Genomic DNA, 26020 nt, shown 5'->3' on the forward strand with positions numbered 1-26020 from the left:
CCAACCCCTCTTTCTTGCACCCGACATACAGCCTCCGCTCTGGCTGTGTCAGCATGGATATCCTGTTTCCAGCCTCCATGCCTCAGTTGCCCCCCCCTTGGCCAGGCCATCGTAGATGCTCCTCTTCAGAGTCCAGTGAAACACTCCTCGCTCTGTTTTACTTGAGGGTTTGCTTCTCTGTCAGCTCTTACAAGCCCCCAGAGGACAGGAACGGTCGTGTTTTGTCTCTCCAAGTCCATCACCTCCAGCAGTGTCTTAAACATAGTTGGCCATGGGGCGCCTGGGTGGCTCAGTTGTTAAACGTCTGCCTTCGGCTCAGGTCATGATCCTGGGGTCCCAGGATGGAGCCCCGCATCTGGCTCTCTGCTCAGCAGGAAGCCTGCTTCTCCCTCTCCCACTCCCCCTGCTTGTGTTCCCTCTCTTGCTATGTCTCTCTGTCAAATAAATAAAATCTTAAAAAACAAACAAACAAACAAACATAGTTGGCCACACATAAACGAATCAGTAGGTGTGGAAACTGAGGCCCTGAGTAAGGCAGGAACTTCTGGCAGAGTAGGATTCCAACCCAAGTCTTCCGACCCTCAGTCAGGGCTCCTTCCTCTCAGCCAGGCTGTCTCCCTCTTTCATGGCCCTGAGAGGTCGTTCTTTTAGATCCAGGCCCTTGCTCTTCTTTTGCCTCTCCTGAACATCTCTTTCCCTTAGCCATGTTTGATCTTCCTTTCGCCAGTCAAGATCACTCTCCTTGATGAGGAAATGAGAACTGCCCTGTCCCTGGTGCTCTGCATCTTTCACTTGTCTGTCAGCCTCACGGAGCCGGCCCCACGCCGACTCCTATTTCTGTTCATCACTTTTTCCAAATATAGCTTTCAAAAAGTTTTCTGACCCTCTCCTTATAGTGCACATCAAGGTAAATTCCAAATGGCTAAAAAGTAAAAATATAAAAATACGACCAAAGGGAACTTTGAAGTAAATAGAATAGAAATCAGATCCCTTGGAGGGAAAAGAACTTCCAAGGGATAGACGTGCTAGGAGAAATCAGATTTAATAATATATGAAAATGTATACTGAATTAACAACAACAAAAAGACTGGAGATACCACAAAACTTTGGAAAAGTATATTTGGGAAATATGACAGACAAATGGTTATTGTTACGAAAGTTGACAAGAAAACCATTAGGACCCCAGCGGATAGAAGGGCGGGAGACTGAACAGATGACACGGAAGGAAACATAACTAGGAACAACAAAAATGTGCTTAACTTTCTAGCAGTCAGAAATCCATGCGAAAGCAATAGGGTGCCTTTATCACCTACCACATCTTTAAAGAATGTGTTCAGGGGCACCTGGGTGGCTGTCGTTAAGCGTCTGCCTTTGGCTCAGGTCATGATCCCAGGGTCCTGGGATCGAGCCCCGCATCAGGCTCCCTGCTCAGGCTCCCTGCTCAGCGGGAGGCCTGCTTCTCCCTCTCCCACTCCCCCTGCTTGTGTTCCCTCTCTCGCTGTCTCTCTCTGTCAAATAAATAAAATCTTAAAAAAAAAAAAAAAGATTTAAAGAATGCGTTCAAATTATACATGCCGCTGGCAAGAGTGGAGTGACAGGTGCTTTCAGAGGCCACTGGTCAGAGTGGAAATGGGGACAAGATTTTTGGAAAGGAAATGACATTTGGCACCAATAGCCATGATCCAAAGGAAGGACAATCTGTACACAATGATTTTTATTGTAGTGTTATTTATAATGGCCAAACCCAAATATAACCTAAGGGGTTCATTATGTAAGTTGTAGTTTAACGACTTGGAGGAGTGTCAGCGACCCCGCAGCAGGGCTGGGCTCTCCTACCAGCGTTGTCACGGCTGCCCCCACCCCCACCCCTGCTGCTTCCTGCGGGCAAGGTCACCTCAGCCCTCGTCTTCGAGTTTCATTTTCCTCTTCTGTACGGTGGGGATAGGAACAGCTTCCTCGTGTGGCTTCCTGTCAGGGCGCTCTCAGGAGTGAGCGGGTCAGTGCCCTGGGCTGCACTGGCCACATTGTCCTCCTCCCGCGGATGACCATCACCTTCTGAGAAGTGAGATTCAGCCAGGCAGGGGCCCAGGAATGAGTGTGTCAGGGAGGGCAGCGGGCCCTGGGCACAGGGCAAGGGCCACCTGGTCAGGGAGGTCCTGCCACCCCATGTCTTGGCCTCCGGGACACTTAAAGAAGCCCAGGACCCTAACCAGCTGCCTGCCCCAGCCTCTGTACATTCTGGATGAAGTTCGGGGCACAGAGAAGAGCATCGGTGATGAGTGTAGCATATTCGGTGAATCGGTATAACTGGCGTGTGGCGTGAGTGCAGTCGTGCCCCGAGACCTGGCCAAGAGGGCCCCTGGCTCTCCTCCAGCCACACCCCTTGCCGTGGAGATGCCCACCGAAGGACCATCCTCACTTGGTAGACCATTATCGGCAACTAGAGACCTCAGAATTTCTTGGCGCTAGCAGGGCCAAGTCCACTTCCATCCTCCTGAAGACAGAATACGCCTCCATGTGCAGAACTGGAAGGCCAAGGAGGGCTGTTTGCAGAGGCTGGGAGCAGAAGGTGGCTGTGGGGGCTGGGGAGTCCGCTCACGTGTGCACAGCACTTCTCATGGTGTGGGGTGGGAGCGGGTGTGGGGAGAGAAGGGAAGCAGGCTGGGGCTGGCTCTTCTCACACCACCACGGCCTGGCAGGAGTCCGGATTCTAAATTCAAACCTGGATTTCCAGGTGGTTTTTCAAGGGAGAATAGAATATATTTTATTTAACAGCTTGATACCTTGATCTGTAACTTTCAAATATTTAGGATCTAAAATTTAGACATGTGGTACATGGAATCCATTTGTAATTTTGTCCCTGGCTCCACAAGCATGGGGGGTAGCCTGCATGGATGTGGGGGCAAGGGCTACAGATGAGGCTGGTAAGCAGGGGATAGAAGGTAAAGGGTCACATCAAGGAGCTTGGACTTCATCCTGTGATATAAGCAATAGCAGAAGCCAGCGAGCTGACTTGTTGCCAGACATATTACATGCAGGACTAACTTGTCATAGCACAAACCACTATAAAGTAGGAACTATTCTTATTTTCCTTATTTTGTAGATGAGGATAAGACGACTTCGGGCAAATAACATGACTGGGACACAGAGTTGGTAGTTAGGGTGTCAGGGTTCAAGTGTCAGACCTACAAAATCATAGGGGCAAGCCAATGTGGGCTGACGAACAGTGTGAAGGTGGGAAGCATATGGTTGTGTGATGGATCTGCCCAGAGGCCACAGATTTGGTAGTTGCTTGGTTCCTGGGGGTGAGGGAGAGGGAAAGGTCAAGGGAGATGGAGGACTCATGTCTGGGTTGTTGGGGAAGAGTGATGGTGGTGGGTCCTCGGGGAAAAGAGATTAGAGAAGAAAACAAACCTCTTGGGCCTTGGTTTCTTTAGCAGGGGACTGGACTAGATTCTGTTAAAGGTCTCTTTTTGTATGATTGTAATCTGTGTTTTGAGGGTCGTTGGTTGTCCAAAATGTTATAGAATCTATTTGTACAAAAAGTACATGGTTTATATATAACAGGCACTCAAGTATTCGTTGATTGGTTGATCTGGGTTAATCATTAGCTCTGAGATATTTGCATCTGTAAATAGCCGCCTTTTTGAGCTCTTCATTTCTTTTAAGGGGGGCGGGCAGAGGGAGAGAGAGAATCTTAGGCAGGCTCCACGCCCAGCATGGAGCCTGATGCGGGGCTCTGTCTCATGACCCTGAGATCATGACTTGATCCAAAATCAAGAGTCGGACACTTAGCTGACCGAGCCTCCCGGGCACCCCTTGAGCCCTTCATTTTGCGTGTGGTTTTGTTAGTCTGTCACCTTGCTGTCCCTCCCATTTTATGTGCCATGCACGTGAATGTTTTTTGGATATGTCTTCTCTGTACATATTTTAAATAAGTATAGCAGATGTTTTAAACCTCTCTTTGGCTCTTTCTCACATTATAATAACCCCACCATGTATTGAGGTATTTGTATACCACCCTGTCTTTTCCACTGCATTACAGATTCCTGCTGGATTAGGAGAACAAAAACAAAAACCAGACCTACGCTTTTAATTATCCTGCCAAGCTGTCCCAGTGGGCAGTGGAAAGCCACTGAACATTGTAGTCCTGAGAGTGTGCGGGATCGGATTTGTGCAGGGAAGTGAAGGAATTGAAGGTGGAGGTGGGAAGCCCTGGTGGCCGTTGGGGTGACTCCCGGGAGAGGTGGTGGCCTGTCCCAAGGAGGTAGCAGCAGAGAGTAGGAGGGAGCGCACCTGCCCTGCTCTGGGCCGCAGAAAGCCAGCCCGTGGTCAGCGTCTCCACCTCCAGACCTCTCATCAACTAAGGGAGAGGGGGAGGAAGGGGCTGCAGGAGGAGACCCCACGAGGGCACGGGGGAAGCGCGGGCCCCGGCTGGGAAGGCGCCTTCGTCCCAGAAGCTTTCCCCATTGCTCTTGGCTATGCTGAAGAGCTGGGCAAGGTGCATCAGCAGGAGACTGGCGGCGGCCGCACACCAATGAGCTGCATCCTGACTTGACTGAGGCAGGGACATTCCTGGAGGGGGAGGGACTGGACAAGGAATGCAGCCCACAGCCGGCCTTGAGGAGAGGTTTGATCATTCTGGGGGCCTCTGTGCTGGGTCCTGTGGGGCAGGGGAATGAGCTGTGAGAGGCCCGGGTCACATTAGAGTAGGGCTTCTGGGACAGGGCTGTGTTCTGGTGGCGGGCTTGGCAGTGTCACCCAGCGCGGGGAGGCTCCATCGCCCACTGCCCTCCCCCCACTTTGGGATGTCTGGACATCTGTGTACTGGCCTGTGGGGCATCTGGCACTGCCATATAATCCTCCCAGCTATCTGGGAAGTGGCTTCTGTCATCCCCGTTACGCATGAGGAAGTTGAGGCTTGAAGAGATGACGTGACTGGCCCAGGTCACACACTTGTGCAGTCAGGACATGAAGCTCAGTTTTACGGCCGCCAGCCCTCCTGCTCTGCACTGCATCCCCATCTCTCTCATGGCTCCTGTCAGTCTCCCCACCCGCCCCCAGCGCCTCAGTTTCCACCTGCCCCTTCAGTGTTGGTGGTTATGGGGTTCTCATCCCCTCTCACCCAATGACCAGAGATTCTTTTTTTTCCTTTCCAAGTTTTTATTTAAATGCCAGTTAGTTACCATACATAACAGTCTGTTTAGTTTCCGGTGTAGAGTTTAGTGATTCGGTACTTCCATACAACACCCGGGGCCCTCCTCAGTGCCCATCCCCTATTTCCTCCATCCCGATACCAAAGATTCTTCAGCAGAAGTCAGCAGATCCCTTGACTTCGGGGATCCCGTGACCCTCCGCAGTGGTGTACAGAATTTGTAAGGTGTATGTGCCTGTGTGTGTTTTTCTGAGAAGAGAAGCCGTAGCTTTTATCATAGGAGACAGGCTGGGGTTTTGTTGGTACTTGATGTTTTTACGGCTGGGGAAACCCCAGAATGCCCAAATCATGTCTTGGTCGTATTCCTCCTTTCCCTGAAATTCCTGAGGAGACTCTGCCTCAGGACAGTGACAGATGGGAAAAAAGAAACTAGTGCCGCTGAATGGCTCAGTGTGTCAGTTCCGGGGCTCTCCTGCAGGGCTCTCTGGGACTCGAGACCCACACGCAGGCCCCCTTTCTCCGGGGGCAGGGAGCAGAAGCTGATTTAGGAGCTGGGCCCACAAAGCAGGGTGTGTGTGTGTGTGTGTGTGTGTGTGTGTGTGTGTGTGTGTTTTAGAGAGAAAGACTTCTTGCCTTATCCCAGTAAATGGGACACTCAGTACCCTCAAACCTAAGTGGCCAGATCAGCTGCTGCTTCTCCCCACTGAAGTTTTGGGCAGAATCTCACAGAGAGCAGAGCTAATGAGCCAATTTCCAACAGTTTCACATAGTAGTCACATACAGGACTTCAGACCTTGTTTCACAGAGGACATCTCATTGTCATGGAGAGAACCAGGTTCTGAAGTTGGATGCAGCCAGAGCTCCCCTCGCCTCTCTGAGCCCCAGTCGCCTCTGTGAAATGGGATGTGGGGCACCTACCAGGTGACCCCTACTCGCCTCGGAGCTGCTGGAGGGCAGAGGGGAGGTCCCATTCATCCTTAACCCCAGGCCCCAGACTTCCTGAGGTGGGAACAGTAATGACGACAGTCAGTGGTGTGGCAGAACACCCATCTTGGCATCATGACACTCGGGTTTGAATATTGGCCCAGCCACTTGTGTGACCTTGATCGAGCATGTTGCTTCTTCTTGGGGTCTGTACCTGTGAAGTGGGTGAAAAGTGGAGGAGATGTAAACAGGTATGGTCTGGGAAAACTAGCTGGGAGCCTCGCCCCCCCTGCCTCCCCCGCTGTGTCCATTCCTGGCTCTCCTGAGCAGCCCCTGTGCCTCCTGCTCTTCAGGTGTGGGGGGGCAGGCATGGGCGGGAACCCCGGGTGGGGAACCGTTGGGGCCTGCCAGGCTCCACAGAGGGGACAGGGGCCCAGCACAAGCTGGAACCCGCATTCCTTTCAGTCCACACCTGGCCCTCTCAGCAGGAGCTCCTCCCCACGTCCGCCTAAGATCTTGGCCATCTCTACCCTTCCTACCGGGTCCTGTGGTCCCTGCCTTTGGGTCTGTGGGATTCTGAGAAGATAGACTCAAAAGAAGCAGATGACCAGTAAGCCAGGATGGGCTGGAGACATGAAGAATCCAGTGTGGATTCCTGGGTATCTGATTTGGAAGATGGGGTGGATAGTAGAGGAGAGAACAGATAGTAGAAGACATGGAAGAACATACAGAGAGGAGAAGAGGAGACGGAGCAGATCTGGAGAAACCACAAACCACATCCAGCAACAGCGGACTGGTTCACTAAGTTATGATACATGCTGGTGACATGGTTCTTAGAAAACATACTTTTGATGTCTGTAACATTCAGTTATAGAGATGGATCATTTAACCAAACCTCTGCTGTATATTTCTGGATTTTCCTCTGGTTTGAATTGCATTTTATAAACAACACTGGAGTAAACAGCTTTTTACAAAGGTCTTCACCATTCTGATTACTTTCAGAAGAGAAATGTTGCAGTCAGCAGATATAAAAACAGCCTTGAGGCTTTTGATACATATTGTCAGGTTGCTTTTTTGAAAGGCTCTACCGATTTTACTCCTATAGCAATGCAGGAGAATCCCGCCGGGGCGTGCCAACCACCACAGGCACCAAGATACATACCCAGACACACACACACACACACACACACACACACACACACACACACACACACCACACACACACACACACACACACACACACACACACACACACACACACAACACACACACACACACACACACACACACACACATTTTAGAGATAACAAAGAGCATCTTATTTTAATTTGCGTCTCTTTGTCACTACTGAGTTTGTTTATGCTTATTAACCTTATTTTGTGTTCTTTTCCTACTTTTGTGGTGTCCCATTAATTTTTTTCATGAATTTTTAAAATATGTCTTATTTTTGACAAAATGTTTCTCACTTTTTTGTTTCCTTCATAATTTTACTTATTCTGTTTTTGATATACTAAAGCCCTTAAAAATGTTTACAAAGTCAAAATCTGTTTTTTTAATTTATTTCTAACATTAACATGTCAAAAGTTCAGTTATAAAGTATACACCTCAATTTTCTTTTAGTTTTGCTTTTTCAGCATTTAGTTATTTTGGGTACAGTGTGAGGAGAGGAAGTAAAAGGATCTTTTTTCTAAAGAGCCAATTTTCAGATACCACTTGCTGAGAAAATCATCTTGTGCCCACCGACGGTGAAGCTTCCTTTATCATAACCTAAGCTGATACATACATATGTCTATATTGCTCTGCTTCTGGGTTGTCTTGTTTCATTGATCTTTGTGTTGATTCTTATACATCTACCAATGTCTCAACAATTGCAAGTTCATAATATACTCTAATATCTAATTTTTAAATTTGGGGGCTATTTTACCTGTTAAATATTTTGGATGGGTTTTTGGAATCCTTTTGGTAAATTTCAAAGGTCCTACTGGGATTTTTCTTAGACTTCTGTTAAGCCTACATGAATCTGGGCAGAGTTGGCATTGTGCTAGTATTCAGCCTTCCCATCCAAAAACAGTTTGTCTCTCCCGTTTTTTTTTTCAAGTCATCTTTTTATATCTCTCAATAAATGATTATAGGTTTTTTAAATTGTTATTACAGGTAACATATCTTTAAGTCTGTTGCTCAGTATTTGATATTTTTCATTAGGATTGCAAATGGGATCTCCTTTGTATTATATCTGGTGATTGTTTCCTATTGGAGTGCACATCCCATTACTAAATTATTCTCTCCATTCTAAGTTGAGTTGGGTTTTTTTAGGTTTTCTAGGCAAATAACAAACACCCTGAGATACCAGGTTAGAGTCCCTGGGCTTGGTAATGCCTCCAGTCTGCAGGATTGGTGCAGTTCTCTCCCAACAGTAGTCAAGAGTCCAGCTGTAAGGGTGGAAAAGGTGGCTGAATGGATCGAGCCCAAGTTCAGGGGTTCCTGAGGCTGGGGCAGTAGAAGGGCAAGGGGCAGGGGGCTGAAGGAGCTCACAGGAAAGCTCCCTAGAGTGACCGACTTCAGGGACTAGATCAGAAAGGGCTCGTGTACTGGACACAAAGGTAGGGCTGGGGACTGGAGGAAGGCAGAGAGTCCAGAGGGGACGTTGTGGCCCTGGAATGGATGCTGGGATGTCAGGTTTGAGAGCTGATGCCTTTCCCGTACAGGACTGGGCTCCCTGAGATCTCCACTTTGCAGTTAAAGACACTAAAGCCCTGAGAGCTTGTCACTTGCCTAAAGTCACCCACTGCTAATCAGTGGCATACTGTGTTCTACTGTGCCTTACTAGCTCACGTTCTGTCCTTATTTTTCAGGTTCACTTTAGAACAGTTGACTGAAAGCAAGGAGAGACAGCGGAAGGGAAAGGAGGCGAGCCCAGCAGAGCAGTTAGGAGAGAGCGGGCAGGCTCCTCGTGGCCCCTCAGTTAACTGCAAAGGGGAGGGGACAGCTGGGCTGCTGGGTCCTCCTGCTGATCCAGGAAGCCCCTCAGACCAGAACAGCACACCTCAGGGCACCACCCTGTGTGCCCCTGCCCTGCAGTTCACTCTGTGTCCTCCCTTATACTCTGTGCCACACCATGTGCTCACTGTCCCCCACCACATACTCTTGTCTCTTTCATACATCCTGTGTCGTCCCCCCCACCGCTGACACCAACACACCAGCTCATCCCTCTGCCAGGGTGTTTATGCCCCGGGTTCCCCAGTATATTATACATCATGCCCCACTTGTTTCGTATGCCTGTACACACTTGGGGCCGTGCCACACACACACGGTCCCATGGCGAGCTGTGTGCCCAGCTCACGCCCGCTTACGCTGTGTCTGCAGAGTGCATCGGATGGCTTCTGGAAGTCCGTGGCCACGCGGGTGCCCAAGGAGCCCCCTGAGATTCGCATCCTCAACCCATACTTCATCCAGGAGGCCGCCTTCACCCTCATCGGACTGCCCTTCAACAATGGCCTCATGGGCCGCGGGGTGAGATAGCGGGGCCCTGGGAGAGGGCACGGGGAGCAGGGTCAGAGATGCCTTGGGAAGGGAGGACAGGGTGGCAGGGTGAGGGGCAGGGGGCCTAGTCCTCAGAAATGGAGCTCAGCTCTGCTGAGTGCGGCTAAGGGTCTCAGCCTGGCTCAGTTCTCCAGCTGAATTCTGTACCTCCTCTGTTCCCTCCAGAACATCCCGACCCTTGGCAGTGTGGCAGTGACCATGGCACTACACGGCTGTGACGAGGTGGCAGTCGCAGGCTTTGGCTACGACATGAGCACGCCCAATGCACCCCTGCACTACTATGAGACCGTGCGCATGGCAGCCATCAAAGAGGTGCTGGGCTGGGTGGGGGGGCATCCCTGGGCAGGGCCGAGGGAGGGGTGCTCCCAGCACAAACCAATGGAAAGGGGTGAGCCAGTGGCTGGTCCGGCTGCCCAGAGTTCGCAAAGTTGGGTCACTGGAGGTCCATCCCTGCCTTCAGGTCTCTGGTCACCACGCATCCTCTGTGCCCCTGAACCTAGCGCCTCCTTCCCCACCCTTCTTGCCCCGAACGTTCCCTCCCTGGCCCTCTCCCTGCCCTTTTCGTGCACCTGCCTCATCCTTGCTGTTCCCAAATGCCATATGCTAATCCTGGCACCAGCTCAGAGCCATCTCCTCCATCGAAAGCCCTGTCTTCCCCCAGAAGACGTCCATGCCCCCTCAAACCACCCGAGACCTTGCCTCTCTGTGCCGAGACGGTTCCTGTACCCCTCTGCCCTCCCCTGTGAAGGAAGACCTGAAGCACTGATGCTCTTGATCACCCAGAATGGCTTCCCAGGTGATCCATATGTCCAGGTGCCTTCATGTTCAAGAAGCATTCCGGGTCTCGGGGCTGGCAGTCAGCCTCTTCTGACAGCATCTCTGCCTTCACATCCAGAGCCCCTGTGAACCCCTCTTACAGTCCCCTCCTGGGGCCAGCGCTCTGAGCAGCTTCTCTGCTCCCGAATGGGGGGGTGGGGAGGAGGGGGTGTTGGAGGACGCCTCCCCTCTGTGCAGATTCCTAGTTCTATAAATGTAGGGGTTCCCATCTCAGCCAGCCCTCCTTCCTGCTCATCACCTTTCACACGCCCTCCTCCAACCCAGAGCCCTGGCCCCCTCTCTGCCCCCCACGTCCAGTGGGAAAACAGGCTGCAGCGGGGACTCCGGCACCTCCTGCGGGCTCGTCCCCTCTGCCCTCCTCACTCCCTCACAGCCTGACTTCCCCCTTCCCCATGACTCCCGCTAAGGTCACAGTGACTCCGCTCAAGCCTGCCAAATCCAGTGGGCACGTGTAAGCCTCATCCTTCCTGACCTCTCAGAAACTTTTTATGTTGACCACTCCTTCCTCTTTGAAACTTTTCCTGCTCAGACTTGCGAGTCCTTAATCTCTGGTGTTCCTCTCACTTCACTTGCCGGTCTCTCTCGTTCTCTTCCTCAGCGTCCTTGATTTCAGTCCACCCCGAAAGAGTCAGCACTCACTAGGGCTCTGTCCTGGACGGTCTTCTCACTGTCCACGTTCTCTGGGAGCTTGACATCCCCGTCCGTGGCTTGAGTTCCCTTCTGTATGATTGCACGTGTGTTGCTCGCTCAGGCCACCTCAAGCAATGAGAAGTTATTGCAGGAATTTAAGAGAGACTTGGGAAACCAGGAACGACTTTATGGCAGGGCCCCCAGGGTAGCCTGGAATGGGGTTCAGGGTGGGGGGCCTGTCCCAGGGTTAGGACAGCTCCTGACCGATGCCACCCCCCTCGGCAGTGGTTCCAGACCTGCCTCCTTGTTGCCAGGAGCCCGTTGGTCTTTCCATCTGTGTCTCTTCGTATATCTTCTTGCTTTCTCGGCCTTGCCAGCCCCCACTCTGAACCACCAGCACAGCCATCGCCTGTCTCCTGGCTTCTGTTTGCTTGTATCTTTGGCCTCTTACAGACTCCCGTTTATGTGAACTTTGCGTCAGAGCCCCAGGCGGAGGGTGCGAGGCCATAACCAGCTCACGCAGGGCTTCGTGGGCCATGGTGAGGAGTTGGGGCTCTGCTCTGAAGGCCAGGAGGAGCCACGGGAAGCTCTTGGGCTGTAGAGTAGCATGCAGTAGGTTGCTGTGGCTGCAGCACGAAACAGAGGGGCGCGAGGCAGATCGATCCAGCCGGGCCGCTGTCCCAGCAGCCTAGGCAAGAGATGCAGGCTCCTGACCAGGAACTGTTCAGGGGCAAGGAGAAGGCAGAAAAGAGACCGCATTTTCAATCCGTAGGTCTTGTCTCAGTGCGGCAATGAGGGAGGACTGCACCTTCCCTGAAACCCTCTGGTGGAGCCTGTTCCCTTTCTTCTTCAATTTCTGGGCCAAACTGCCCCCCGCCATTATCTCTGAAAGTGGCTGGCTTGAGGCTCACGACATCGACTGTGCCCGCCCCACGCAGGGTGCTGGGGACTTCAAGCTATGAGATCAAATGGCCTGGGTTTAGAACCTTTCTTTCCTTCTCAGTAAGGGGAGAATGATAGCACCCACCCCCTAGGTTTGGGGAAGATTAGATATGATAATGTGTAAAAACAAAAAAACCAGCCTGGCACATAGTAAGCACTCATAAATGTTAGCTGTTATTATTAATGGTTTTTTAAATTTATTTTTTTGAAGATTTTATTTCTTGACAGAGAGAGAGACAGGGAAGGAGGGAACACAGGCAGGGAGAGTGGGAGAGGGAGAAGCAGGCTTCCTGCAGAGCAGGGAGCCCGATGCGGGGCTCGATCCCAGGGCCCTGGGATCATGACCCGAGCCGAAGGCAGATGCATAACGACTGAGCCCCCCAGGCGCCCCGCTGTTATTAATGTTTTATCCACACTTATCACCATTTCCTCCCGGTATCCTGGCCAAAGATTCACTGGAAATGCCGGTGCCTGGGTTTAGCATCCCTGCTGTCCACCTTGAGGGTCTGCAGGAAGCAGGTGAACCGTTTTCAGCACCCTGGCCCCAACACCACTTCCCTCCGCTCGGCCCAGGGGCCCGTTCTCCAGGCCCAGCAGGAGGGGGCGGGCCGTGGAGACAAGCGGAGCATGGGTTCCGTGCTGGGGGACATCCAGAGAAAGATGCATCAAAGGAGTTCGGAGAGGAGACGGAGCGAAGGTAGGGAGGAGTTAGGAAGGTGCAGGGTCATGGAGACCAAGGGAGCAGCGTTCGGGGACTGTCCCCCACGTCAGGCGCTGTCGAGAGAAGTCCAGTAAGAGGAGCACTGGGAAATGGCCAGTGGCTGCACCAGTGAGGGGGGCCCCGCAGACGGTGGGAAGAGCAGCTTCGAAGGCCAGTGGCTGCTCAGGGAGTAAAGGTAGTGCGGAGAGGCAGGCATGGTGCCCAGTACGTGCTCCGGGGAAGCCTGGACGAGAAGGAGGAGGAAGGGGATAGAGCAGCAGCTTGCTCAGGGCCCAAGTGGGCTCACACGGGACTGTGCGACCCGGCAGAGAAGCTCGGGCTGGAAATGTCCATTTGTGAGTTGTGAGCCCAGCTGCCGGTTCAGATCTGCGGCCAGTAGAGTACAAAGCGCAGGCAGTCAGGGCAGCACCAGGGTTTAATGACTGGGCGAAGGACGAGGAGCCAGAGATGGAGACGGAAAAGAGCTGTCAGAAGGACAGCTGCATCCAGAATCAAGGGTCCTGCTGTGGCTGGGGACCCAGGACTGCCAGAATTCTGCCCCAGCCCGTAGGTGGTGTAGACAACACGGTATAGACAGCTCTGGTAAGCTCCTGTGCCGTCTGCATGGAAGGGAGAATGAGAAGGCCTTGCCTGGTCTAAGAGCTACAGCCCAGGGCCCAACTTTTTGTTTACTCTTTTATTATGGACACTGTCAAACATATTCATAAATGTAGAAAATAATATGATGAACTTTCAGGCACCTGTCACCCACTTCCCTGTTAGCAGCACATGGCCAGTGTTCATCTGTTCTTCCTCTCATGCACCCCTCCCCACTGATTATTTGGAAATAAGTCCCAAATACCATATCATTCCAACCATAAATATTTCAGTAGCTTTCACTCAAAGATAACTTTTAAAATATTATCACAATACCATTATCACACCTAAAAAAATTAATAATTCCTTACTATCACAAAAAATGTCCAGTATTGGGGTGCCTGGCTGGCTCAGTTGGAAGAGCATGCAACTCGGGTTCATGAGTGCGAGCCCCACAGTGGGTGTAGAGATTAATGTAAAAATAAATAAATAAATAAATAAACTTTAAAAACAATGACCAGGGGCGCCTGGGTGGCTCAGTTGGTTAAGCGACGGCCTTTGGCTCAGGTCATGATCCCGGAGTCCTGGGATCGAGCCCCACATCGGGCTCCCGGCTCAGCGGGGAGCCTGCTTCTCCCTCTGACCCTCTCCCCTCTCATGCTGTTTCTCTCTCTCTCTCTCTCTCTCTCTCTCAAATAAATAAATAAAATCTAAAATAAAATAAAAAATAAAAACAATGTCCATTCTTCCACTGAGCTTTCAACCATCGGTGACTCCCAGTGGGTGTTCTTGAAACTAACCCATCAGATTGGTTGCTTCTTCCTGGGGGTGATGAAGGGGAGACATAAGGAAAGAGCAGTATAAGTTTACACATCTGTTCGACTCCTGGCCCTGCCATTCCTCCAAGCCTCTGTGTTCTGAACCCACAAAATCGAATTTCATTCCACACATCTTTATTGAGCACCTACTGTGTCAGCCAAACAGTCCCTGCCTTCAAAGAGAGACAGTGTGCCAGATGATTGACTCTTCGAGGGATGAGGGCAGAGCACGCTGGGAGTCTGCAACAGGAGGGGACAGTTCAGACAGCAGAGTGTCATGACAGGAGCCTCGAGGGAGCCGGAGGTTTTAGGGAGTTTGGAGGGACAGTCGTGTAGTCGCAGCGATTGAGAGAGGAGGCAGACCCTGCAGACCTTCCAGGTGCCATGGAGCGTGGAGTGGGGGAGAAGAAACGGTCACTGTTTGAGATGTGTCTGAGGGACCCTGTCCTTAGGGGTGGCCGGCTTCGTGGTTAGCCCAAGAAGTCGAAGGGCATAGTCAGAGGATACAGGGAATTTGGCCTGCGTTTCTGATTGAAGAGATTTGGCAAGCTGGAGAAAGTTGCCTGGATGAGAATAGGGCCAGGACAGAGCCCTGGGTCCTCCGCACCAGCCAGCACACCGCGGTGGGGTTCCTGCAGAGCGGTCAGGGGTGTACGGACTGCGGAGAGGCTGTCCGCTTTCCCTGAGTCAGTCAGTCCTTTCTCATTCTTTGAGAGACCTCGCCACCAGAGCCTCCTGGTGCAAGTACTGGGGACAGGACAGAGCCTGAGCCTGGGTGCAGGCTTCGCCCAGGAAAGCCCAGAAGGCAGCATCTTCCCTGTCATTTCCACATTCACAGAAAGGTGAGCTGCTTGTCCTCGGGCCCCCTGGCTTCTCCGATCTGGGAGGCAGGATTTCATCAGCCTGGAGACCGCGCTGCATCAGGCCGGAGGATGACTAAGCCATCCCACGCGGTTCTCCTTCCAGCAGGGCGCACCCCCCAGGCCTGGGCCAGCTCTCACTGGCTCACGTGGCCTGCCCTCAGGGTGCCTAGGACCTAGGTGCCCTGGACGCGCTGCCAGACAAGGAGGTGACGTCTGGGGGAACAGGGTCGGAAGGCCTCCATCTTCGAAGACTTGGAAGAAGAGGAGAGGCAGAGTTCTTGTAGGGCGGGGAAAGGGGTTCTGGGAAGGGAGGAGGGTGAGCAGATTTCCCAGTCACAGAGCACTGGGCGAGCGGTGGGCAGAAGAGAGCACCGAGCTCCACTCATCCCTTCCCTGTGCCTTTCCTTTCAGTCCTGGACACACAATATCCAGCGGGAGAAAGAGTTTCTGCGGAAGCTGGTGAAAGCACGAGTCATCACTGACCTAACCAGCGGCATCTGAGGTGGGCCCAGCGCGCGGCCACGGAGGTCCTCGCACCGCCAAGAGGAAGCAGCAAGCACCGCCACCTGCCCACTCCATTGGCCTCGGTCTGGCTCCGCCTGAAAGGTGCAGGAGTCTGCAGACCCAGAGAAGGACAGTGCCAAGTGGCCTCAGGGGTGGCGAGGCCTCGGCAGGGCAGCCAGAGCTGTGTCTGCCCAGAGGCCAGCCCCAGAGACCAGCACTTAGCCTCATTCTCAGCCTGGGGCCTTGAAGCCAGAGGGCCGGGAGGCCGCCGGCTGTGCCCAGCAGGCCCAGCATGCAGGAGGTGGACATCAGGCTGCAAGGCTGCTGCTGGAATCATTTCTCCAATCAGTGTTTGGTGTATTATCATTTTGTGAATTTGGGTAGGGGGGAGGGGAGGGATAATTTATTTTTAAATAAGGTTGGAGATGTCAAGTTTGGTCCACTTGCCATGCAGAAAGAGGCCCACTAGGGGGCCCGTCGGGCTCCCTGTAGAGTGGGGGTGCTGTGACTAGCCTGTGCCCTGCTTGGGGCTAGAGGGAGGTGGGCAGGATCTCATGCCAACCCCCTCCAGCTCATGACAATGTTTGGCCTTTCTTGAGGAGAAGATGGGGTATTCCCATGCACCAGCCCCTAACTACGCCGCAGGGAAACCCTGGAGTCATCGTTGAAGCCGACAAGGCAGACTCTGGGTTAAGCAGAGAGAAGTTCAGAGCTCGGGAGGCGAGGCCTGGCCTAGCGTGATGGGAATGCCCCCCCACCCCCCCCGCCGCTGCAGCTGATCCACAGGACAGTGCCCCAGCCTGGACGGACCAACTTGGCAGCTGTTCTGGATTTTGGCAACGACACTGTCAGGTCCTTGGGCTCTGCCTTCAGCCTGGACCAGAGGGAAGTGAGGCTCAAGGACCTTACCCAGGCTGTGGCAGCCACCCTGGGCAGCCATCCTGGAAGCAATAAAGCTCTTCCCTGAATCTGGCCTCCTCTTGCTTTCTCTGACTCTCCTGGAAGAAGCAGGACCCTGGGGCCTCAGCAACTCCATTAAACCCACGGCCGTCTCTCTAGCCCACAGATTCCTCGGTCCCTTTCTCTTCTTCTGTCAACTGCAGGACCTGGGGAGCCACCTGGGGGCCTTCGGAAGCCTCTCCCATCCCACACAGTCCTGCACCCTCTTGGCCTTAAGAGAGGCAGACCAGGGCGCCTGGGTGGCTCAGATGGTTAAGCGTCTGCCTTCGGCTCGGGTCCTGATCCCAGGGTCCTGGGATCGAGTCCCGCATCGGGCTCCCTGCTCCTTGGGAGCCTGCTTCTCCCTCTGCTTCTCTCTCTCTCTCTCTCTGCCTCTCTGTCTCTCATGAATAAATAAATAAAATCTTAAAAAAAAATAAAAATAAGAGAGGCAGACCAGAGGTATGAGGGCATGCCCCAGAGTCTACCCTACCCTAAAGGAGCCAGAGGGCAGGGGGTTGAAATCCACGGCCCTGGGACAGCACCTCTAGGTCCCCAGAGCCCCAGTTCTGCGGGGACAGATTCCTGCAAGCACAAGAAAGCTATGTGCTGAGCCCCCTGACAGAGAGAGGCTCACAGCCCACACTTGCTCCTGACACCCCAGGCTGAGCTCTGGAGAGAATATGCCCCACCCCCACCCCGAGCACAAAGGCACACCCTCTCCCCACAGCCCGCCTCTACCCACACAGAACAGAAAGGCAGAGCCCAGCTCTAGGCACCCTCAGGTAAACGTGGGAAAGAACACCCCCACCCCCACCCCGAGAGCCCTAGAATCTGATCGCTCCCCTCGCAGCGACCCCAGGCAGGCCTGAGATCCGGACAAACACACCCCTGCATCAGAGGCATGGAGTGAGCTTCCTGCCAGAGCTGCCACTGTGGCACCAAGAGAGGCTGGCTGGCCCCCTTGCCTCTCGCTTGCCATCCCAAGGGCCACCAGCGCCCCACATACCCCCTTACTGCTGTGGTTTGTCCTCAGGCAGAAACCGCCTCCTCTGAGGGGAAAGTCGGGCCCTGACGGAGGGACGGGCACACCCAGAACTCCCTTGGGATGCTGCTGGAAACAGGGCACAACTCCAGTGCACGTTGTATTCTACGGGGATGGCGCCCCCTGGAGTTGTACGGGGCCTAGGCTGCAGGCCTACAAGAGGCAGCCATGGTTGATAAAAGTCCCAGGTTGCAGGAAGCAGCAGAGAGAGGAGCTATTCACTGCTCAGTCCCCTTTCCCACAGGGGTTCTGTCAGGCCTGTGGAGAGCCACCTCCCCCCACCACCCAGCAGTTCTCCGTGGTCTGGCTTCCACTGTACGGAACCTGCTGTCACAAAGCAGTGGTTCTCGGCCCCGGCCATACACCAGACTAACCTGTGTAAGCTGGAAAATCTGCACATGCCCACCCCAAGATTCTGATTCAGGTTTGGGTTGGGGCCCAGATGTGGGTGGTTTTTAAAGGTCCACAGGAGATTCTGATGCGTAGACAAGGTATAGGCTGGTCCACACAAGCCCCCTGAGCACTTTCATCCCCACCCATGGCTCCCAACTGTCAGTTGGTCGACAATTCCCAGATTGCCCTCTTCAGCCCAGCTCTCCCCACTTTGCTCCAGGCTACAACATTCAGCTACTTCCTGAGCGTTACCACTAGGGTAATCCACAGGTCCTTCCAACTCCACACATCCAACACTGAACTCGTGAGCTCCTGTCCCCAACCTGCCCTCCTTGAGGGAAGCCCAGCTTCCGGCATGCGGCCCCTCCACATCGTCACCCCGGCCAAAGGCGTGCCTCTCTCTGTCCTACCTCTTCATTCCATCCAATCAGGCTCCAACTGAGTTTTCTTTTTTTTTTTTTATTTATTTATTTATTTATTTATTTTAATTTTTTATTGTTATGTTAATCACCATATATTACATCATTAGTTTTTGGTGCAGTGTTCCATGATTCATTGTTTGTTCATAACACCCAGTGCTCCATGCAGAACGTGCCCTCCTCAATACCCATCACCAGGCTAACCCATCCCCCTACCCCCCTCCCCTCCAACTGAGTTTTCAAGATATGGTCTGAAAAGCCTTGCGGCCCTCTGCTCACCCCACGTCTCTGCCTCAGACCCCTCTCTCCCCAGCAACCTCCTTACGTCTCCTCCAGACCAGCCAGTCACTGCAATGCATGTCTGGTCGCACCATTCTGCTGCCTGAAACCCTTCAGTGGTCCCCAGGGCCACTGCCATAAAGTCCAGACTCCCCAGTATGACACACAGGATCTGGCCTTCCCTTACATCTATCCATATTACTCAACCTCCAGCTCACCTGCCAAATTGCTGTAATTAGGCACCTGAAATACTACCCTCCAGCCGTGCATGTGCATCTCCTCTGTGACCCTCCCTTCCTCAGCCCGGGCCCCTGCTCCTACCAGCACTGCCCCTGCGGGGCCCGGGGAGCACCATGTTTGCCAGCGGGCGGCAGGGCGGCTGGAGCGGGGTCGGGCCTCCAGAGCCCCGGCGCAGCACCTCACCGACCCGACAAGTTCCGTGGGTCTGCTGAGAGAAGAAGCTAGCGGTGGGCCAGATAGCGGGGAGCAGCCGCGGCGGGTCGGCCAGTCAGGGCCCAGGAAACCGCACCCATCTCAGGGCCCACGGCCGAGGCAGGGACCGGCCCGTCCCCTCCCTCCCCGCTCTCAGCCCAGCCTCCCAACTCCCTACTTCGCGCGTCTACAAGCTCTGAACGCCCAGTTCCCGCGCCTCTCCGCCGCCCGGGTTCTCCGCTCTGCGAACCAGGGTCCCTTCCCAGCGTCTCCTCCCCGCCGCCCCCGCCCAGCTCGGGGGACCTAGCGTAACCTGGGGGGGCCAGATCCCAGCAGGTGGAGCGGCCAGGTGAGCCCTGAAAGGTGGGGTTGGGCGGAGGCGCTCCGGGCCCCACCCCGGGATCCGGTGACGCCGGGGCTGGAATTTGACACCGGATGGCGGCGGGCATGAGGCTGCTGAGGGATGGAGTTGGGCCCGGCCCCCAGACACGGCCCACGGGCTCCACCAGCAGCAGGTCCCTCGGGCCCCAGCCCTCACTGCGTCCCGGACCCAGAGCCCTGCACCGCGGTAAGCCGACCTGTTGGCCCACCCCTGTCCCAGCCCTGGGGCTCAGGGGAGCGGGCGGGATAGTTCCCCCTCCGCTCCTTTCCCACGTCCTCCCTCTCCTGGGCCGGAGGCACAGCTCTCCGCCCCTCCCAGCCCCCTCAGTCCCCCTGTCACTGATCGACTGCGCTAGCCCGCTGTAATGTGAGGCCCCGCTGCCGCTACAGGGCGCACACTGGCTGCCAGGGCCACGCTTTTGGCTAAAAGAGGCGCTGCCAGGTGCACAGTCCTGGGCATGAGCCTTTTAAGCTGCGGGGGAAAGCCCAGCACTGGTCCCAGGAAAGGTGCCTAGAAGAACCACGGAGGAGGACCCCTGTGGTGAGTATCGGCCGGCAAGGGCGGGGAAGCAAGGACTGGTGGACCAAGTGGCCCCCAGCCTGCCACGAGGGAGGCTGGGCCTGACCTGCCCTCAAGAGACCTGCTCCTGAGCTCCCCCTAGTGCAGGGGGTCACTGAGGCTGCCTGGCCCGGCTTTCCCTCCGTCAATGAGAACAGTCACTAGCCCGGCCCCTCAAGGCCTGATTCAATTAGCAGAGCACACCTGGCCCTGGAGGAGCACACCGGGGAGGCCTGGGGAGGTCTGGTCCACAGGTATGCAGACGTTCTATGTGCTATGGGGTAGGGGTGGATGGTGACAGCTGGGACCCAAGGGCAGACCAGCTAGAGGGTTCTAGGGCCCCAGAGGGGTGTTGGGAATGCCAGCCAGGGTGGGTTCGCCAAAGGGTTGGTGGGGCTCAGAAAGGATGGCTGGGCTCAGGAAGGATGGCTCCTGGGGGAAACTTAAGAGGAGCAGGGCCAGGCTGCCAGACCCACAGGAAGCTGGAAGGGGAACAGACCTGGACCAGCTCTCAAAGACCAGGTTGAAGTGGAGGCCTGGAGGGCCCTCCTGGGAGGTGCTCAGCCCTGAGTTTATTTGAGCGCAGCCAAAAGCCCACCTCCCCTTTGAGTCTGCAGGCTTGGCAATGCTGCCCCCTGGTGGCCACAGGGAGCCAAGCCCAGGCCCTATGTTAGAGGGGCCCATCAGCCCCCATCACCGGCTGGCTCTTGAGGGACCATCTGTGGTTGAGAAGAGAGAACTCTGGCGGCTCTGGGTCCAGACAGAGAGATCACAGAGGAGCAAGGTGCAGCAGCGCTGGGTGGGCAACACAGGCTGAGGCCGGGGCGTCGCTGACATCAGATAGGTCAACAGCAAGCACCCTAAATCTTCTCTAGGCCACATCTTCCTGCTCGTGACATAGAGTCAAAGCTCTCTGTGGGACCCAGTGAGTCCAACTACTCCTTTCTCCAGCTGCTCCTGGCAGCTCCAGCCCTGCAGGACAGAGCAGCAAGGCCCCAGGGAAAGAGACCTGGGATGGTAGGCAGCCGCGGAGCTTCTCTGAGTCTTACCCGCCCTCTACCTCATGGAGTTGTGAGGACTGAAAGAGGGAAACAGGTGCAAAGCACCAACACACAGTTAGGTTCTCAAGGCAGTTACTTCTCTACCTGGGTTGAGTCCAGCTGTCCAAGCCCCTTGTACTTCGTCTGGAGACACTGAAGTGAAGGGATGATCTTCTCAAAGGATAACTCCTCTCTCAATGCTCCAAGCTGCCTCAAGAGGGGGGGGGGGGGGACGGGAGCAGGTCGCCTACGCTGATGGGCCGTCCTGGTATTGACAGAAATGGAGCCCGGATGTGGAAGCCCTTCTGTGCTGCCCCACTGGCCCCAGCCTAAGCGGCAGGTGAGTGGCTCTCCCAGGGGACTGCCACCTGGAATTGAGGAAAGGTGGTTTGACTGGGGAGGAAGCGCAGGGCTTGGCCGGGAGACAGAAGCGGAAGGGGAAATGCTCAAGGAGGGACCAGGAGTGAGGAGGAAAGTCAATGATCTCTCCCCTGGGCTCCCTGAGGCAGCGGACCCACTATCCTCCAACCTAAACCCTCCGGGAGCTCCCCCCACCCAACTAAGCGCCCATCCTCTCCCTGATCCCCGCTGCCCGAGCCCCTTCCTGAGCTCCCTCCACCCCGAGCCGACCTGGATGTCCTATTCCTCCCTGAGGCTCCACTTCTGTCTCCGCGCAGCCTGCCCTGTGGCCAACCCTGGCCGCTCTGGCCCTGCTGAGCAGCGTCGCCGAGGCCTCCCTGGGCCCCGCGCCCCGCATTCCCGCCCCGCGCCTCAGCCCCGCTCCGGCCCCGGCGCCCCCCACCGGCCACCCGCCGGGTAGGTGAGAGGGCGAGGGGGCGGGGCGGGGCTGGCCCGGGACCCGGAGCGTGACTCAGTCTCCTTGCAGGGGGCCGCGCGGGCCGCACGTGCGGCGGAAGAGCCCGGCGGCCGCCGCCCACCCGCCCCGGCCCGCGCCCCAGCCGCCCGCGCCCTCGCCCGCGCCGCCCCGCGGGGGCCGCGCGGCGCGAGCCGGGGGCCTGGACGGCCGCGCGAGCCGGGGGAGCCGCGCGCGGACGGAGGGGGCGCGGGGCTGCCGCCTGCGCTCGCAGCTGGTGCCGGTGCGCGCGCTCGGCCTGGGCCACAGCTCCGACGAGCTGGTGCGTTTCCGCTTCTGCAGCGGCTCCTGCCGCCGCGCGCGCTCCCCGCACGACCTCAGCCTGGCCAGCCTGCTGGGCGCCGGGGCCCTGCGGCCGCCCCCGGGCTCGCGGCCGGTCAGCCAGCCGTGCTGCCGCCCCACGCGCTACGAGGCGGTCTCCTTCATGGACGTCAACAGCACCTGGAGGACCGTGGACCGCCTGTCGGCCACTGCCTGCGGCTGTCTGGGCTGAAACCTCGCTCCAGGGCTTGCCGGACTGCACCCTTCCCCGCGGCTCCTCGCACCGCGGGGCCCTCTCGCAGGAGAGCCCGGGGGCCGGGGAATGGGGGGGGGGGGGGGCTCGGCCAGAAATGGAGGCCTCAGCCCCGGGGAGCGGGGGAGTGATGGCCACGAGCCCTCGAGAGATGTTGGGACGACTGACCTGCCGCGCCAGGGTCCTCACCCTGGGAGACCTTAGGGCCCGCTTCTCACAGACTCTGGCACTGACTCAGCCGCGGACCCAGGACTCGTCCTCGGGAGAACCCAGCCATGCCCGAGGTCCCAAGCCTCAGCCCAGGCCCTGGGGGGCGCGGAATCGGAGGAGACACACTGCAGTCGCATTGCCCGCGGGGGCCTGTACTCACTCGTGGGAGCCACACCCCTATTTATTATTCCTAAGTTATTTATTTACTTCCGTGGTTTGTCAGATCCTTTCCTGGGCAGCGGGGCCGGATGGGTGACAGCAGCTGGATGGGGATCACGCGCTGGCCATCCCACTCACTTCAGGCTGACTCAGCAATCACAGGCCCTGGCCTGGATTGTCCATTGCTTGCCGCAACCCAGCAGCTCTGGGACATGGGGCAAGAACACAGGCAGAGAGGGTGGCACAGGTGTGTTCTCCAGTCCCGACAGGCCAGCTCACAGCCCCCTGCACCGTCCCCAGCACTTGGGACCTGGAGTTACGGGTGGAGAGAACCCTACCCTTGTCACATCAGACATTCTGGGGGTTCTCATTTACTGTGTAATGACACAGAGAACCACACATTGCCGCATCCCACAGTCACTCATCTGTGTCCTACCCTCCAGGGCACCCTGACTGACAGGTGCATACACTGCCTGTGCTTATAGACAATCCAGCATGGGGACCTCACTGCCCACAATCCATGAGGCAACCCAGGGCAAAAGAGCATCTGAAAAGGCTGCAGGAGGGGAAGAAGGTGCAGCTGGTTTCGGGGGAATGAAGCAGAGGGCATCAAGGGACTAAAAGGGCAGGAAAGGACTGAGGGCCCCCCATTGGGACCTGCATTTTGAGTGATGAACAAGGATGTTCATTTATTCATTCAACAAGTATTCATTAGTTACCTATTATATGTCAGACACTAGGTAGACACCGGAGATACAGAAGTGAAAGGGACATGATACATGATCCCTGCCCTTAAGCTTAACTCAGGAGAGACAGACAATAATTATGGAAGTTCAGTTTGACAGATGGTATGAAAAAGGACAAGAAGCTAAGAGGTACACACCTGCATTTGGAAGGAAGGAGAGGTTAGTGCTGACCCTGGCCTTCCACGGTGTCCCCGAGTCATCTAGCAAAAGTCAGTGCAATCCCTCTGAGCTTTCCTGCAAGTCCCTGTGAAACTCTGTTTCCTGGGTCCTATGAATTTGTCCAATATGATGTTCTTTGGAAATAAGATGAGGGCCTGCGTTTGGAAAGGATGCCCAGTGTGAGGAACGCTGGGGTGTCCAGAGGGGCTGTCGGGAGGAAGCGGTATGCTGGTCTGGAGCTGAGGAGGGAGGGCTGGGCTGGAGATGGATTTGGCAGCTGTGAGCACAAGGGCAGTAGCTGCAGCCAGGGGTGCATGAGAGCACCATGGGAGTGAGCCAGCTGAGGGTGGGACCCCTTGGGCATCTGCCACTGCTAACCAAAATTCCTTCCAAACTGTCTAAGTACCTGGCTGCTTTGGCACAAGTGCCCCCTTCACCCACGCTAGAGTAAGGAGCAGGCAAAAGTGAGGGCTGTGAGCATTCTGGGTCAAGGAGGAGAAACAGGCCTCTGCTTCCACTCTTCCATGTTCACTGCCCCAGTTCTAGATGCTCCCCAAACTCTGGTGCTCTCACATTGCCTTCAAACACCCGCTTGCCCCCTCTCTCTGCCTCCAAACTGATTGAGGATCCTCAGTCTTCAGCCCTTCCGACGCCCACCGGAAGAAAATGGCACCAGCGCCATACAGTTTGCAGATGCCTCATGGAGGTCTGGGCCCTGGTTGAGGATGAAGGGGGACATCCCGTCAAGCAGGGTCACTGGGCCCAGGGAGACCCTACTGGAAAGACTTGAAAACCTGGCCTAGCCCCCAAGCCCTTCAGGCCCTGCCCTTCAGTGGTCATCTCTGCTCTCAGAGCCACTTAAGGGAGACAACAGACTGAAGCCACCTCTGACACTGCTCTCAGCAAGAGAGCCAGGTCAGAACCCAAGCCAAAGGTGCTGGCTCTCAACAGTCCTGATTGCTGGTCCTTGAGCAAGCAGGGTCCCTCCAACTCAAGGCTGCATTTTGGGCCCCAGAGAGATTATGCCCAACATCTCACAAAGTCCCAGATGAAACAATACCTTCTCTAAGAAGAACACAGTCCTACAAGAACCCAAATCCCTCTTTAAAAAATAATAATAATAAAGCCACTTTCCCCCAAAGGAACAAGCTCCAGAGCTGCGGTTCTCTGCCTACAACTTAGCAGAGGTCACTGTCACATGACCTCACCAGGCAGAGCACTTTCCACCCGGGAGCCACAGGTGGTTCTGTTATCTCCAGTCTTTTTTTTCTTTTTTTCTTTTTCAGATTTTATTTGTTTATTTGACAGAGAAATAGAGAGCACAAGTAGGGGGAGTGGCAGGCAGAGGGAGAGGGAGAAGCATGCTCCCCACTGAGCAGGGAGCCCGACGTGGGGCTCCATCCCAGGATTCTGAGATCATGACCCAAGCTGAAGGCAGATGTTTAACTGACTGAGCCACCCAGGCGCCCCTGGTATCTCCATTCTTGACCGTAGTCTTTGTTTCACATGTCAAAACTACATTGCCCGTTTGAGTGGTCTTCCCAGAACCAAGGTATGGTCTCCTCCAAAGGGCTTTCAAGTCACCACCTCTTGTAAGACGGAAGACTACAGGCAGCTTTGAAGTGGCAGTTTTTCCAGCTTCAGGGGGTACCCAAAACTTCCCTTGACATTTGGTTCATCCAGGAACTGAGGTGTGGGGTTCCATGTGCTGCCCCCTGCACTTGCCAATGGCTTTCCTTCTCTCTTGTCCAAGGATGGTCCTATTTCCCCTGGGACAGAGTGTATGTGCACCAGCCGACTCACTGAGGTCTCATCTGGGAAAGGAGAGGCTGTGTAGAAAGCTGAGGATCAGAGAAAAGACCTAGGAGCGTCTGCACCATGTGAAGTCCCTTTTTTGTACACAGGAGTGGTTCTTAAACTGTTTGGGGGTTGTAGAGTCCTTAGGGAAGCTGATGAAAACCAGGGGTTCTCTCCCTGCACCCCCAAATGATGAAAAGACCACTCCTTCAATTTATCCTACATCCTACAGATAGGTTTTTGTAAAATGCAAATCCAATCATCACTGCCCACGTGAAACCCCACTTAAGATTTGTTGAACGACTAGATTCCCACTAGATTTTTGCTTCCGAGCTAATTGAACCCCCCTCCTCACCCGTTTCTCCTATTCTTCAAGCCTAGACCAAGTTTCTCCTCCTCAGGGAAGCCTACACTCACATTCTTCAGCCTTAGCAGCTATTGCCAATGTCAGCTTCCTCCACCGAATACAAGTCCAGAGGTCCTCCTTTCCCTTTTGATTATTTTTTCCCCTGCTGGGATAGCTGGCAAGAGTTAATAAAAGATTGGGGTGCCTGGCTGGCTCAG

The 26020-nt window shown here is 55.1% G+C and overlaps 2 protein-coding genes across 5 annotated transcripts in view; both read left to right on the forward strand.

Annotated features, from left to right (window-relative positions):
- The window catches only part of ST3GAL3 (ST3 beta-galactoside alpha-2,3-sialyltransferase 3), a 179707-nt gene extending 163138 nt beyond the window's left edge, over positions 1–16569 (forward strand). For 2 of the 4 annotated variants that reach the window (XM_027620586.2, XM_027620595.2), the window contains 3 exons: positions 9443–9589; positions 9785–9931; positions 15418–16569. In XM_027620586.2, the coding sequence (XP_027476387.1) occupies positions 9443–9589; positions 9785–9931; positions 15418–15507 (384 nt within the window). In that variant the 3' untranslated portion in view covers positions 15508–16569. The remainder of the gene's footprint in view (positions 1–9442; positions 9590–9784; positions 9932–15417) is intronic. The other 2 variants (XM_027620576.2, XM_027620568.2) reach the window with 2 other exon arrangements.
- A 3580-nt stretch (positions 16570–20149) lies between these two features.
- Positions 20150–22428, forward strand: ARTN (artemin). Its single transcript, XM_027620605.2, is given in 5 exon segments — positions 20150–20211; positions 21276–21337; positions 21675–21813; positions 21884–21931; positions 21934–22428. Coding segments are annotated over 4 exon segments (678 nt in total). The 5' UTR covers positions 20150–20211; positions 21276–21277; the 3' UTR covers positions 22365–22428.
- Positions 22429–26020: the final 3592 nt, after the last annotated feature.

This window comes from Zalophus californianus, chromosome 4 (genome assembly GCF_009762305.2).
Source record: "Zalophus californianus isolate mZalCal1 chromosome 4, mZalCal1.pri.v2, whole genome shotgun sequence".
Taxonomy (NCBI): domain Eukaryota; kingdom Metazoa; phylum Chordata; class Mammalia; order Carnivora; family Otariidae; genus Zalophus; species Zalophus californianus.